General features: G+C 38.7%; 1 protein-coding gene across 1 annotated transcript; it reads right to left on the bottom strand.

Annotated features, from left to right (window-relative positions):
• Positions 1–110: 110 nt before the first annotated feature.
• Positions 111–13,221, bottom strand: LOC130424605 (transmembrane protein 125). Its single transcript, XM_056750414.1, has 4 exons — positions 13,139–13,221; positions 12,679–12,997; positions 6,135–7,126; positions 111–2,538 (listed from the first exon to the last, which is right to left on the bottom strand). The coding sequence occupies exon 4, from the start codon at positions 2,491–2,493 to the stop codon at positions 1,825–1,827; it is 669 nt and encodes a 222-aa protein (XP_056606392.1). The 5' UTR covers positions 2,494–2,538; positions 6,135–7,126; positions 12,679–12,997; positions 13,139–13,221; the 3' UTR covers positions 111–1,824.
• Positions 13,222–13,316: the final 95 nt, after the last annotated feature.

Raw genomic sequence — 13,316 nt, 5'->3', positions numbered from 1 at the left:
CCCGTTTCAGAACCTGCTTCTGTCTTCAGAGGATGGGCGATGGATGAATGAATGAATTGGCTGCATGGTTGCACACATTTGCAAAAATAACAAAAAGACCCACCTAGCAGTTGAATGCTGTTCTCTTTTATTTTTAAATAAGACTCCTTAATGATTTTGGAAAAAACAAGATAAATCTTCAAAGAATCTCACTTCAGCTTTGAAAGACCACTGCAATCCACAGTGGCCCCTTAAAATATTAAGGCACTTAAGCCAAGTCGAAAATGCATTAATTACATTGCTTTAGACAGAGGATATCAAACCAATCTGCAAATAAATGATTCAAGGCCTTTTCTCTGATCTTACGGCAATCACTGTTAACCAAATGTTCCCAAGGAAACCATAGCGAAGATTAGTTCAATGTTTATGAAGGTGTTAGTCTGACTCTTGGTTTGATATTTTCTTATTTAATCCAATGCATACATACATTAAAATACATTTCAACTGTGGCTTAAGGCTTACGTTGTCCCAACACTTTTGGGAGCTTTCGATATTCCAGAGCAGTTTTATAATTGTGCAGCTTCTTCATTTTTGAAAGTTGTCACGCTGGAGCCTGAAAGTTTGTTAACTATGTTAAGATTTCCACTAAATTGGCAAAAACCTGCCATCTGTTTACGTCCATCTGTTTGTGAATGTTTTTCTTAAACCCTGCAAAATCAAATACCAAAAACTTACATGGAAATGTCAGCTTATTGCAACAAATAAAAGATCTTTCTTTAAACATAAATGCTGTGGGTTTGAATCTCATGGAAAACACTGATTAAGGTCCCAGTGAAATAGAAAATCACAATTCCTATTTTTGATGAAACTAATAAAGGGTTTATTGTCAATAGCTTGCCATCATTCTCTCTTTAAAATTTGTGTGCCCTTATAATCTTCAGTTAAATTCTGACAATGCACTTCCTCCCTGTAGGCTAATGATCTTAAATTATGTAGACGGCTTGGGCGGAGTATCTTTTAACTCCTCCCCTCCGAATGTCAGTCTGCTGCCAATTTCATTTAAAAATGCAACGCTGTTCTATGCATCAAATCAATTAGCGGTGAAAAACACAAGCCACGCCCACTATGTTTTTTAATTATAAAATTGCGTCAGAAAACGGAAGTAAAAACGATCGCTCCTTCCGGTTCACAGGGACTCTAAACATTGTAATGTGTAATTCTAAGTCCTTTTGCATAAAGCGTTCTTCAAATAGATGAAGATGCTCCATTCTTCAATATATCTGTATGAACAGTCTATAACAAAAATCTAAGTGTTTATCAAATCCTCCACATTTACATTCATGTCCTTTATTTCATCCTTAGTGTAGCCTGCACACGGAACGAGGCTGAAGTGTAAATTCACAGACGTGCAAACCAACACGGCCGATCTGATCTTTGACACACATTAAATCTTGGCATGCTCGCCACTGCCCACATAAATAAAGCCGTGAAGGACGCACACCGCAGTTTCCAATCACATTGGAGGCGATCAACGGGAGAAAAAGCAGCATGTTTACCTCAAATAGATTTGTTAATGTTTAAACTTGAGTTCAATTTGTATTTGTGCTTTTTATCAGTACTTCCCCGTTGTAGTTACGCATGTAAAAGCTGAATGTTCGGGCCTAAACCAGCCGAGGTTTAACGCCTGAAACCTTTAGTCTGTTCGTGGGATGTAATTGTAAATGCCACCTGTGATTTGTGCTGTCGTATAATGAGTGCAAAGTTTCACTGAAGGCTTTTTTATGACTGCAAAGTTCAGTATCTTATTTCATGTTCTCGGCTAGAGTGCCGTGTAGAGCCACGCTGTTAAATCAGGCGAGCCAAGCTTGACGCCGTCTCTCTCCTCCCCTGCATTCGGCCTGAAATGGTGAAGATTCCCACTGTCCTCTCCCATCTTCTCTGTCCCGGGCCTGTCCTCTCCATAAAGAAAACCACTGCGGAATAAACTCCGACCGCTAACACTGTAAAACTTCCTCCCACCAAAAGCACAAGCCCAGATATGTACATGTCATTCAGAGCCTTCCCAGGTTTGGGCATGTGGTAGGCCAGGGCCACATCCAGGAGCACGGCCCCGCAAATAAGCAAAGAGATTCCTGTGATCAACATGACCAGAATGTCGGACAATCCCCCGCTCTTCAACATGTCGATTCGCCGTCTGCTGCGTATGCAGTTCATGTCTTGTACTGCAGAGCTCAGCAGCTGCTTGAGGAGAACGGCCAGGGCGAGAAGGCAAAGGGCCGTTCCGGCTCCAAGCCTCCACTCGCTGGAAAGACTGGTGGTGGTGGAGAGCAGGCCTATTCCGCCAAGGCCGCAGCCTAAGATCAGGCAGACTGAGGCGCAGTAGCATAATAAAGATTTGCGTGGTTCATTGAACCACCAGAGCTCCACTTGCTCCTCCAGAAGGTTCTGTTGGATGCGGGCCGGGTCAGGAGGCTGGTGGTCCCTCGGAGGGGAATAGTCCTCCAGTTCTGACATGATTTTTGCTGATTATTGGTGCTTGAGGACGTCTGGTTAGACTTCCTAAAGAAAACAAGGTAATAATGTAAAAGATTCCATGCATGCAATTGAAATTGATGTAATTTTACAAATCAATATATTTTCTGTAATAGGACCTTTTACGGCCACAGAACGTAAGTGTTTGAGTATTTAAGTAGTCACAATTTTTGTTTCATCCTTTGAAATAGTGACAACATTTCTTCCAAATATTTTTTTTTTTTTTATTTGTATTTGTTTGCAGAAAATTTATCAGATTAACAAAAATGCAATGTTTGTATATCTTAAATACTGCAAAGAAAGCAAGTTCATATTCATGTTTAAACAACACAATTAAGTATCAGCTAAACAATGAATATATAATGAAATAAGCCTGATTTTTCTCACAACTTTAATCCTTCACATTTCTTATGGATGTCTTTGACTTTCCTGAGGTTTGTGTTTGTTGACTAGACTGAAATCGCTGCAGTAAACAGAAATGCTGATAGAAAATTGGTCTCTAAATTTTTTCGTGGTTGTATAGGGAACGATAAAATGTAGTCATTAGAAAAATAAATAAAGAAGACCAGCACAAGGTGCCATATCAATGGCACATCGCTCTTACCACTCCCAAACACATGCAAATTTAATGACATGTTGCAAATATTATGTAAAGCATTTGGCCTGATGTTGTTTGTACTTGGAGATACACAACATTTTGTTCAAAACAAACGTTTACAAACCCAATCTTATCATTACATTGATGTTGATGTTTTTACTATAAAACAACGTTTTGGTGAGATGCATGGAAGGTTTTTTTTGGTAATTATATAACTTATACTATATTAATATTTGAATGCTCAAAAGGCCTTCATTACATCACAGCAAAAATCTACAACACATGAGTCATCAATATTTTTTTAATTCTCCCTAAAGAAAACGACTGTTCGCTTTAAGCGTCTAAGTGTTTGTCTGCAACAAAGTTCAATTTGGCAACATTTTGGCCTACTCCAGCAAGTTCTGACATTCAAACCAATTTACAATGTGGTCATCTGTCTTAATTTAAACACTTCTGAGCAGTTTAAAGGCAGTTAATGTGGCTGGGAGCACTGCATTTGGTGAGAATGTGTGTAGAGAATAAAGATTTTAAATAGTCGCTACGGGCTCAGTCATTAATTCCTTTACAAAAACGCCTCTCCCTGTGGTCTCCCTGACCCTCAAGGTTACAGGACAGACAGCTTCTCTATACAATCCCGTGAGTGGCATTGCCTTCAAAGTCTGCAGTGCTGTGCCTTCCAACTGCATTCAATCTTAAAGGAGGCAGGAATTAAAATCACAACTTTAACCCAAGCTTTTGTAATATAAGAGGGAATCGTATTCACACAAACATCATGTAAGTGTCAGAACTGAAAACCCCCTTGTTACTAAGATTGCATCTGTTATTCACACCAGGCCCTGCGAAGGCCCATGCGGATCTGAAATGTATGACAACATTGATAGATTGAACACTGCCTTCATGGAAAGAATATCAACGACGACTTCTCTAGCCCCACCCACTGACAATGCATGACAATTCTAAAGAAATACAAGCAAGCAAAAAACAAACATGCCGTTAAAGATAGCTAAATATTGTGACATCCCTTGTTGTGGAAGAATACAGTCGCTGCATAACCTTCCTTCGATTCCGATATAAGGAGTGCGTGGTTAAAGTTTATTTTAAAAAAGACTATCCAGCTGAATTGAGAAAAACATGGAGAGAGTAAAATTAAAAAGCAGTGCTGTGCCCGCAATATCAGATCCGATAGGAATGGCGCAGGAATCTTATGTGCGTAAAACATTTTTGTACTATGCATCACAATTGCTTTGTTAGAGATCGCTTGATGTGCCCTGAGCACTAATGGAGGCTGTTTTGAAGTGTTTTGGTATTATTTCAGGTGCTGGGTTATATCCATAAGTTACCGGGAGTCTCCCATTTGTATTATATCATGGAAACTCTCCTAACATTTGAGACCAGGGATCATGGTGATCTTTTGTCTGGTTTGCGATCTCTGGTCTCAAATGCTGAAAGGTACAGTCAAATATCATTAAACAATATAAAACTATAGGCTAAACAAACTATACGCAAAGCCTGCCATCACATCCAGGAAATAATTCAGTAAATTTGAGTAAAATCATCCCGTGCGAATAGGTCACATGAAATATTGTGGGGAGGTCCTTAATAAATCACAGGAGGTCTCCAGATAAAACTAATGCCCTGCGAAAACTGAATGGTGCTAATGTGTAACCTAATGTTACGTCTCGAACCAAATTCACAGAAGCCTCCAACTACGCAAACTGCCATCTAATCAAAGTAGTGGGCGTTTACTTATAAAGTCTTCAATGTCCATTAAAACCGAGTGTTTGTAGAGCTGGCCTCAAACCCCCGGGTAGTAAATAGCCCATTACTTATTGATTTTGATTCTTTTGAATGTAAAAATCAGTGAACATCATAAGTAGACCTCATACAACAGTCTAAAACAACAAACAAGCCCAGTTCATCACACCTTTAAACTAAAGAACAATACATACAGTGCATTACAATCACAGACCAAATTGTTCTCTTATTTCTATTTTCTTCAATCTGCACAATTTGTTCAAAGTGTCTGTTGCACATATGTGTTCATGAGGGTTGTGTGTGTGTGTGTGCGCACTTGTGAGCGTCAAGCTTTGTTAATTAAGTCCCTATAGACCTGCAATCTCACATACATGCTGCATCCTTGTGAATGAGGTGATGCATGAAGAGAGAATTAAAAACAAGAAGGCCTGTGAAAACAAAAGCATCAAAGTCTATTCTAAGATAACATTCATTATTATATGGCTCAAGGAAATGGAAAATCAAGGAAAGGTGTGTCAGGAAAAATCTGTATAAAGATGAACAGAATAGATCAGAAAATGAAGCCATGAAAATATATTGGTGAAAAACTATTAATAATTGACATCTGTTCATTGATTTCACAATCGATCACATAATACAGAGCTGACTTTCTACATTTTGTATAAACTGTACTTTTTGGTTGAAAAATTTTTGGGCCTTCCCAATAATTCCTAGTAATGGCATACAATTACTGTAAAATATATTGACATCGGTGTAGTACATCTTGTCCTATCCCATTAATCTTTATTTATAAAGGTCAAAAGAACCTGCAGTGCATATTAACAAGCACCCGCCCTAAGTCAAAATAAACTAAATAAAGCTGGCACGAGAATTCTTGCATCATGTTGGTTTTAACCTGAATTATAGAACATACGGGCAGCTCCAGTATTATTGATGTGACTTTAATGTATTTATTACTGATATATTCAATCATCTGTTTATATTTTACTAAACCCCTAATGATAGTTAGAGTCCAGACATCCGAGAAAAATCAATCTATACACAAGTTTTTTATTTTGAAAGAGGGAAAAATGCTATGTGTTATGGATGTGACCAAAAAGGAAGCAAGTTTTTGAGAGACAACCTTGTAGGATTTCTGTAAATTAAAATGTGAAAACCATAAGAAATAATACCCAACAACTGGAGAAGGGATGAAACCAGGTTTTTTATCTTAAGCTTGACATCTGCATGGAATTGCCCAAACCATGTTGTATACTGTGGACATACTCACCCTACAAAATTAGATGCTGTCTGGGATGACAATCTTGTTCCATGAGCCGGATGAGTAGTCACAGGTGCATTGGTATGAACTCATTCCCCGAAAGAGGACGGCAGGACTGGAAATCTTGAAAATCACCTCAGGGTTCCATTGAGCTTGATTTGAGCTTATTGTGAGTCCTTCACTTTAGTGCTTAATGAAAATAATTTCTAAAAATAAACCGCCTTTCTGTTTTGATTTTGCAGTTGCTCCTTGGGAACTCTTGGGAATCTCTTGAGCTTAGTTATGTCAGTGATAGTTCAGCAGTGCAGTCCGGTGTATATTTAGAAGATCGCCCGGATGAACACAACCATGCGTGCCAAGAAATATGACTGTAAGCCAGTCTGACATTAATAAAACAAGATTAACAAAATGTGTAAATTCTTGGTTTAAAATAAGTATTAACACTAGTCACATTCCATAATATTTATATTGAAAAGGCATTGATGGAAAAGCTGTCAGTATAGCATCCTTGGTGTTGCACTGTCATACAAACTAACCATCAATTTAAATAGCAGTCTACTGTATTTCTGATCACCAAGGTCTCTAAGGCAGTTTCATATGCAAAACAGTGTCCCTGTCAGTATGTGAGTTATCCTCTAACCAGGACAGAAATGTTCAGGTTTAGCAACATCCTCATAGGATTCGACCATCTCTTTCTTGGTTCACATTGCTGTCGGCTACTAATGTTTGGTGGCTTCCTGGGAGATTTAAATAAAACACAGTCTACCGCGACAGGTGTGAATGCTGAGCATTGTGATAGACCGGGAGCACTATTCATTCTTTAGTAAAGCAGTACACTGTGGTATCTCCGACTGCAGGTCTCTGATGTATCTGCAAAAGAAACCATTCATAAAACAGGCTCTTGTCTCCGGTCACCATACACTGCCTGGTCGCTAGACTGAGACAATGGAGCAAGTCTCTGGGTCCTTCTCTAAGCAAGCACGGGACGGGTCGCTATCTGTCTGGAGACAATAGAAACAAAGGATGACAGTTAGATGTGGGGGTGAAAGACATGCCTGACGTGCCTAAATCAAAAGGATTTAATTAATTGTTTTTGTTTGTTTGTTATAAATGGTGATGTTCTTGAAAGGTGAGCTTTTCAGGGAGTCTCTTTCTTGTTTAAATGCCATGAATGTTTCATGTTGTAAATTTGTCATGGGTATAGTTAACAATAGGTAACATATTGGGGATGGTTTAGGGTGGAGGACAACAAATCCACCAGACATCATAGTTATTCATTTGTTTCTATTCACAAATGTAAATATGGGGATTTTGTTTAGAATAAAGACACTTCAAAATAATTCAAATTGCTATTTTGCATTTTCAAGTAGTCAACCTTTGTTCTTTATTTCCCATTGTGAGGTGTGTCTTATTAAGCTGGCTTATGAACAGGGATACAAAATGTAAGCAGGACTTGATTTCATCCACAGTGAACTGACTGGATCCTTAAAAAGGCAGATTTTAAATCTTTTCAGCAAAATGTTTAAGGAGTGGAGGGGTAAAATTAAGTCCCCAATAAGCCCTGCCCTCACAAGATAGTATGTGACAGGAAGAGTTGTTTTGAGAGGGGAAGAGGGTAATATTTTGTATTAAAAAATATTTATGAGGACACATTAATAAAAATAATGATTTTTTTTATAAAAACACACTATATTTCATTAAATAGTACATTTTGATTTCATGGTGACTGAATTTTTTTATAACGTTGACGCAATACCCCTGTAATTTATGGAGCCGACATATGATAGTGCACTTGTGGCCTGACCCAAGTTTGATTCCCGTCTCAAGCGTCCTTTGCTCTCTTCCGTTGGCATTTTGTCAACCAGCCTCTGAAGCTCACACCTATGCTTGGCTCTTATTGGCTGCTTTTTCTTCTTGATTCAATCGAAGTTCAATCTGTTCATGAGTAATATGGAACCGGACTTTGATGGTTATTGATGACGTAGAGAGAGAACACAAGGACACAAGACCGCTGAAGAATGCATATTGAGAAAAGGCCTATATCTAAATGCATAGCTTCCCAACAAACACAGTATGTTCTGACTACGATGCCAGCTCTTCTTCATTTGGTCACCGTGACATTACTTTGTGACCACATTTGAGCAACGTTCCATTTCTTAGAATTTCTGCGTGGATTCCTGAAACATCGTAGCCACGTCCTCAAATAAGGTTGTGAATTAATCCCATGGAGAACGTTGTAGCGACGTGGTATAGAACTTGTTAATCGACTTCACGCTGTGTTGAATGCTGCGCCATCTTGGGAGGGGGGGTGGCTGCTAGTGCGTTAAATGCAGTGTTTTGTTTTTCTATAACTATGGTAGGTCGGTCTTGCTGTGTTAAAAAATTGCAATACCATTATGCATAGTCGTTCAGGAAAAGCCCATGGTGCTTTCACTGTCGATTTCTCCATATATCAAACAAAACAAGTAACGGTACATATCACAACAATAATAGCAGTGGAGTATTACCCTCCCAAGATGGCAGCGTCACAGCATAGCGTCGGCATTACATTGTCTATACTGGGCTTCAGAAAACCTGGACATTGCACATTTGATTTATGAATTTGGTCATTTCTATTTATTATGTTATTATATGGAAAATGTATGCTCAGTGTGAAATCTGTTACATTGTCAAAACAAATGCTATTAATCTGTCTTTTCACAGCTAATAAACTGGAGTTTATTAAGATAACGTTACAGCAATTAAAAGAGCCGCCCGCTTCATTTAAACATTAAAAGTCCTTTCGTTTTACCTCACTGCATGATACAGTATGTTACTTTAGCGTTTACTTTATACCTAACAGATGTGAGAGTAAACAGACCCTGAAGTTTGTGAGTGTGACTGAAGTAACTTTTGATTGTTGTTTCCAAAAATGGGACATCCTGCTAAACTTATTTGGTAATAAATATCTGCTTTGAAACCTGTATATTGTGTTGTTATTTATGTCATTAACTTCAGTATTTAAATAAAATGTCTGTAGCTGATATACAGTGCTGTGTTAAGTTTAATTAATCATTATACTTTCAAATTATGCATAAAATGTCATCTTTAATACACATATTAAATCACAAATTAATTTAATCTTCCATGTGAGGGACGATGTGTTAAAATACGATTTAAAAAATATTTTAACTGTTTAGTTTTTGGCATGTACGTCCCAGAAACGTTATTTGGTACGTTGCTGCAACGAATATGGTCCGTTCCATTTACGACCTCAGGAGGTAATCACCACATCTCAGTAATGTCCGATGATACATCGTCACAACAAATATGGGAATCACAAAGTTACATCGCTGAAACGTTATTTAGTACGTTGTGGCAACGAATATGGTCTGGTCCAGGTACGTTGTAACAACGTAACTGTTTTAGCTGGGTTAACACTGTGTCTACACTAGACGCCAGTGTTAACAACGTAACTGTGTTAGCTGGGTTAACACTGTGTCTACACTAGACGCCAGTGTTAACAACGTAACTGTGTTAGCTGGGTTAACACTGTGTCTACACTAGACGCCAGTGTTAACAACGTAACTGTGTTAGCTGGGTTAACACTGTGTCTACACTAGACGCCAGTGTTAAGCTATGCATAAAATCATTATTAATTCATTACATTTAAATAGATCTTTTCTGGGTACTCAAAGCGCTTTACATGGAAGGGGGGAATCTCCTCAAACACCACCAATGTGCAGCATCCACCTGGATGATGCGACGGCAGCCATATTGCGCCCGAACGCTAACCATACACCAGCTTATTGGTGGAGAGGAGAAAGAGTAAGGAAGCCAATTGGTACATATTGGGATGTTTAGGAGGCCATCATGTATAGAGCTGAATGGGCGAATTTGGCCAGGATGCCGGGGTAAACCCTTACTCTTGTTTATTTTATTTATAGTTTATAATGTCGTTCAGATAATGCCCAATGTCATCATAAATAAACAACAGACTCCAAATCTAGATTTCTATTAAACTCAATTCTACTCATCCGAAAAATGTGCCATACCTGACAATAAAGGATTTAATCATGGACTATTTTGTCTAATGAAGATTTGGGTCCTTGAGGGCCACAAATGAGCCGTCACAGATATGCTTCTCGCTGCACCCTCTGGTTTCTCCATCCTGCTTAATCCACATTTTATCAGCCTGTGCACATGGCTCAGGTTACCGTCAGGTACAACCTCAGGAACAAACCGCAAACACCAGCTGGCCTGGACCCTGACTTCATGGCTGCAAAACACTGTCTCAGTTTCCATCCTTCATCTTATGTCTCGCACTCGTTTTTTTATTTCTCGCATCTGAGTAAAATTGTCAGTCAGATTATCTGCCCGCCTGTCTCTTTATCTCCAATGCACTGCTGTTCTGTTACCTAGAGAGAGTTAATAAGCATGAAAATAAAACTCTTGCATATGCCTTGTGCCTGATTCCATCATTTCAAGACCGTGGTGTCATTACCTGCTCAGTATCCCTCACTTTCCTCTAAAGAACATTCGTTCATTCCAGCCCCTCGACGCAGCTAGCTGTTACCTTACCGCCACAACCCGTAGGAGGAAACAAAACACAAATTGAGAATGACATTATAAAGAAAGATGACTCAATCTTTCTCGGCGCAAAAATGCCTCGCATTTTTTATGTAAGATTAAATCAACAAGCTAGAACCTGGTTTTATGGGTGTGCAAACATTGTACAAAAATAGGAAACATAATCAGAGTCAAGTTCTCTAAAAATCCTACGCATGTCAGTACTGAAGGTAGTATTCTGTCAAGTAAAGTGTATAATATTTGGTATTCACTGCCATTCGTTGTCTGATTGGCACAGCTGCAGTATTAGGTGCTAATTAAATCACCAATTAACAGGCCCGTCCGCCAGGCCCAACACTGCTGACAAAAGGAAAAACGTTCACCTCTCCTTCCCTCCCTTTCATTTACATTTTCAGCCTTTCTCAAAACAGCGACAGCCTCCAGAATGCTCGGTTCTGTCCTCCGGGCCAGCCGAAATGTGAAAATAGCCCATAATACAATACAAAGTAGGGCAGTTATCCAACTCGGCCACTGAGTTCCACTCTTTGCCCTGACCTCCATCTGTGACATAGACACCAGCCAGGTTAGACACCTGGGTCTGTTCATTGAACGGTTTCACTCTCAATGATTGTCTAGCCTTTGTCACAGAATAGCCCAGAACATCCACACGCTTTATGGTGATTTCGTACTGGCTTTATTAACATCTGTGTGCCACTGGGAGCTCTCACGAATGATGAGGAAGGAGACATGATTTTTTCTGGCATCTGCAAGCATGAGATGACATTTTGCTTTGAAAAGTTGTCAAAACCATGTATTAGAATTTCAAAGATGCTTGTTCCCTGCACAGGTTACCACGTGATTACCATAGTCATGTATCCCTAATATTTACTCCATGAAATGCCAAGATACTTCAAAGAAAAGCAATGGTACTGCGTGAACAAAAATCGATACAGTTACAGTTTGAGAACAAGGGGAATTTTCTTAGTGCTTCTGTATTTGCTTAGTGTTATTTGATAATTTTTTGCAGGCTGGCTGCAGTTAAAACATTTCTTTGTATGTGTATGTATGTGTACGTGTCTGCATGTTCAACAAAACCTAATACTGTCATGAAGGCAATACTAATAGAAACTATTTTTCAACCATATTGTCACATTCCTTGAATCCATGAATTGTTAAAATATAAAACGAATACATTTTTTACATTGACGTAAAAGGAACCTAAAGAATTGAAACAATTAGCTTCCCTTTTATTTTTCAACACTGCACATGATAAATTATATAGATGAGAGGTATATTCTTAGTGTTTTGCCAAATCGCCACTAAAGTTATTGCAGTGGTAGACAACTTTTTCTGCAGCTACTCTTTACAGTTTCATTAAATTCATTAATACTGCATTTCCTGGTAATACTCTTTACAATTTGCTATAGGTGTTTTTTCACACTGTCCATTAAACAAACAAAACCCTCAGTAACACTTAGTTCCTACCATGGTTTTATTATGTAATGTAGAAGTGTAGAAAGCAATTATTGGATTGATTAAAATCGGTTGTACTGTTATATCATAGATTTATAACAAATATCACAGTTATTTGAACACAGTATTCGCACAGTTATCACAGATATGGTAACTGTGGTGAGACAATGGTGCGTTTTACTAAAAAATATCACTAATAAATTAACTGTAAAACGAACACCATAATGTAAAGTGCTTTTATATAATAATATAAAACAAATTTATCCTTAAAATACATCCTTTGGAAATGTATTCCTGGACTGATCTTGAGTGATAATAACGTTATACAGTAGGCTACTACTTTCAATGTCTCCTTTTTAGAAGGAAGCGTTAAAACTCCCGGACAAAGTTTACATGTACTTATATACGATGATGCGGATCTTGCGATCAGTCATTTCTTATGTTTAACTCGCGAATACATTTCCATTTAATCGCAATCTGATAATCTTCTTCAATGTTTGCTATCCGATCCGGCTACGGGTTTAGTTCTTACCTGTGCCGTGCTGGTAGGCAGCACCATCCCGAACCACATCAGCCTGCAACACAGTACGAAATCCACAGCTTCCAGTCTGAGACTGTCCGCTTAAAGAGACGTCAAGTTAATTCCAAGTCCTGATGTCAGTAATTCCGATCATGTCACGTTGCAATCCCTATCATCGCTCTGTCATTGCAGGTGCATTGCTCGTGGAGTCCGTACTTTTGCCCTTCGATCGGAGGTGTGGTCTCTTCTCATTGCTACTCTGATCGCGGAGCTCCGCTCTCGGTGTAGTTCAGCTGGGAGTGTTACCTCGCAGCTCACTCCGCCGGGACACCTGCAGCGATAAACAGCCGCTGGTCTTTAGGTCTGGCGTTTAATGACGCTACATGAAAACATCAACCAGCACCTTTAATTTAAATAGTCCAGCATCCCAGGATGAAATGGTCCCACCTGAAAAGCCTTGCTGAGTTCTTACCTGCAATTACAGTAACATAATATATGTTAATAGGTCGCTTAGCCTACTACAGCAGTGCGTTAATTCAATTTTAGCCCACAATAAAGATACCCAGATTAAAATATCTATGAGACCTTATATAATATTATCACATTTATTTCTCTAGCGTTAAACATATAGTGCTTATATAGCTGAACAA

The sequence above is a fragment of the Triplophysa dalaica genome, chromosome 6 (assembly GCF_015846415.1).
Source record: "Triplophysa dalaica isolate WHDGS20190420 chromosome 6, ASM1584641v1, whole genome shotgun sequence".
In the NCBI taxonomy this organism is placed as follows: Eukaryota; Metazoa; Chordata; class Actinopteri; order Cypriniformes; family Nemacheilidae; genus Triplophysa; species Triplophysa dalaica.
The sequence above is the reverse complement of the archived record's forward strand: the minus strand, read 5'-3'. Positions and strand labels throughout refer to the sequence as shown.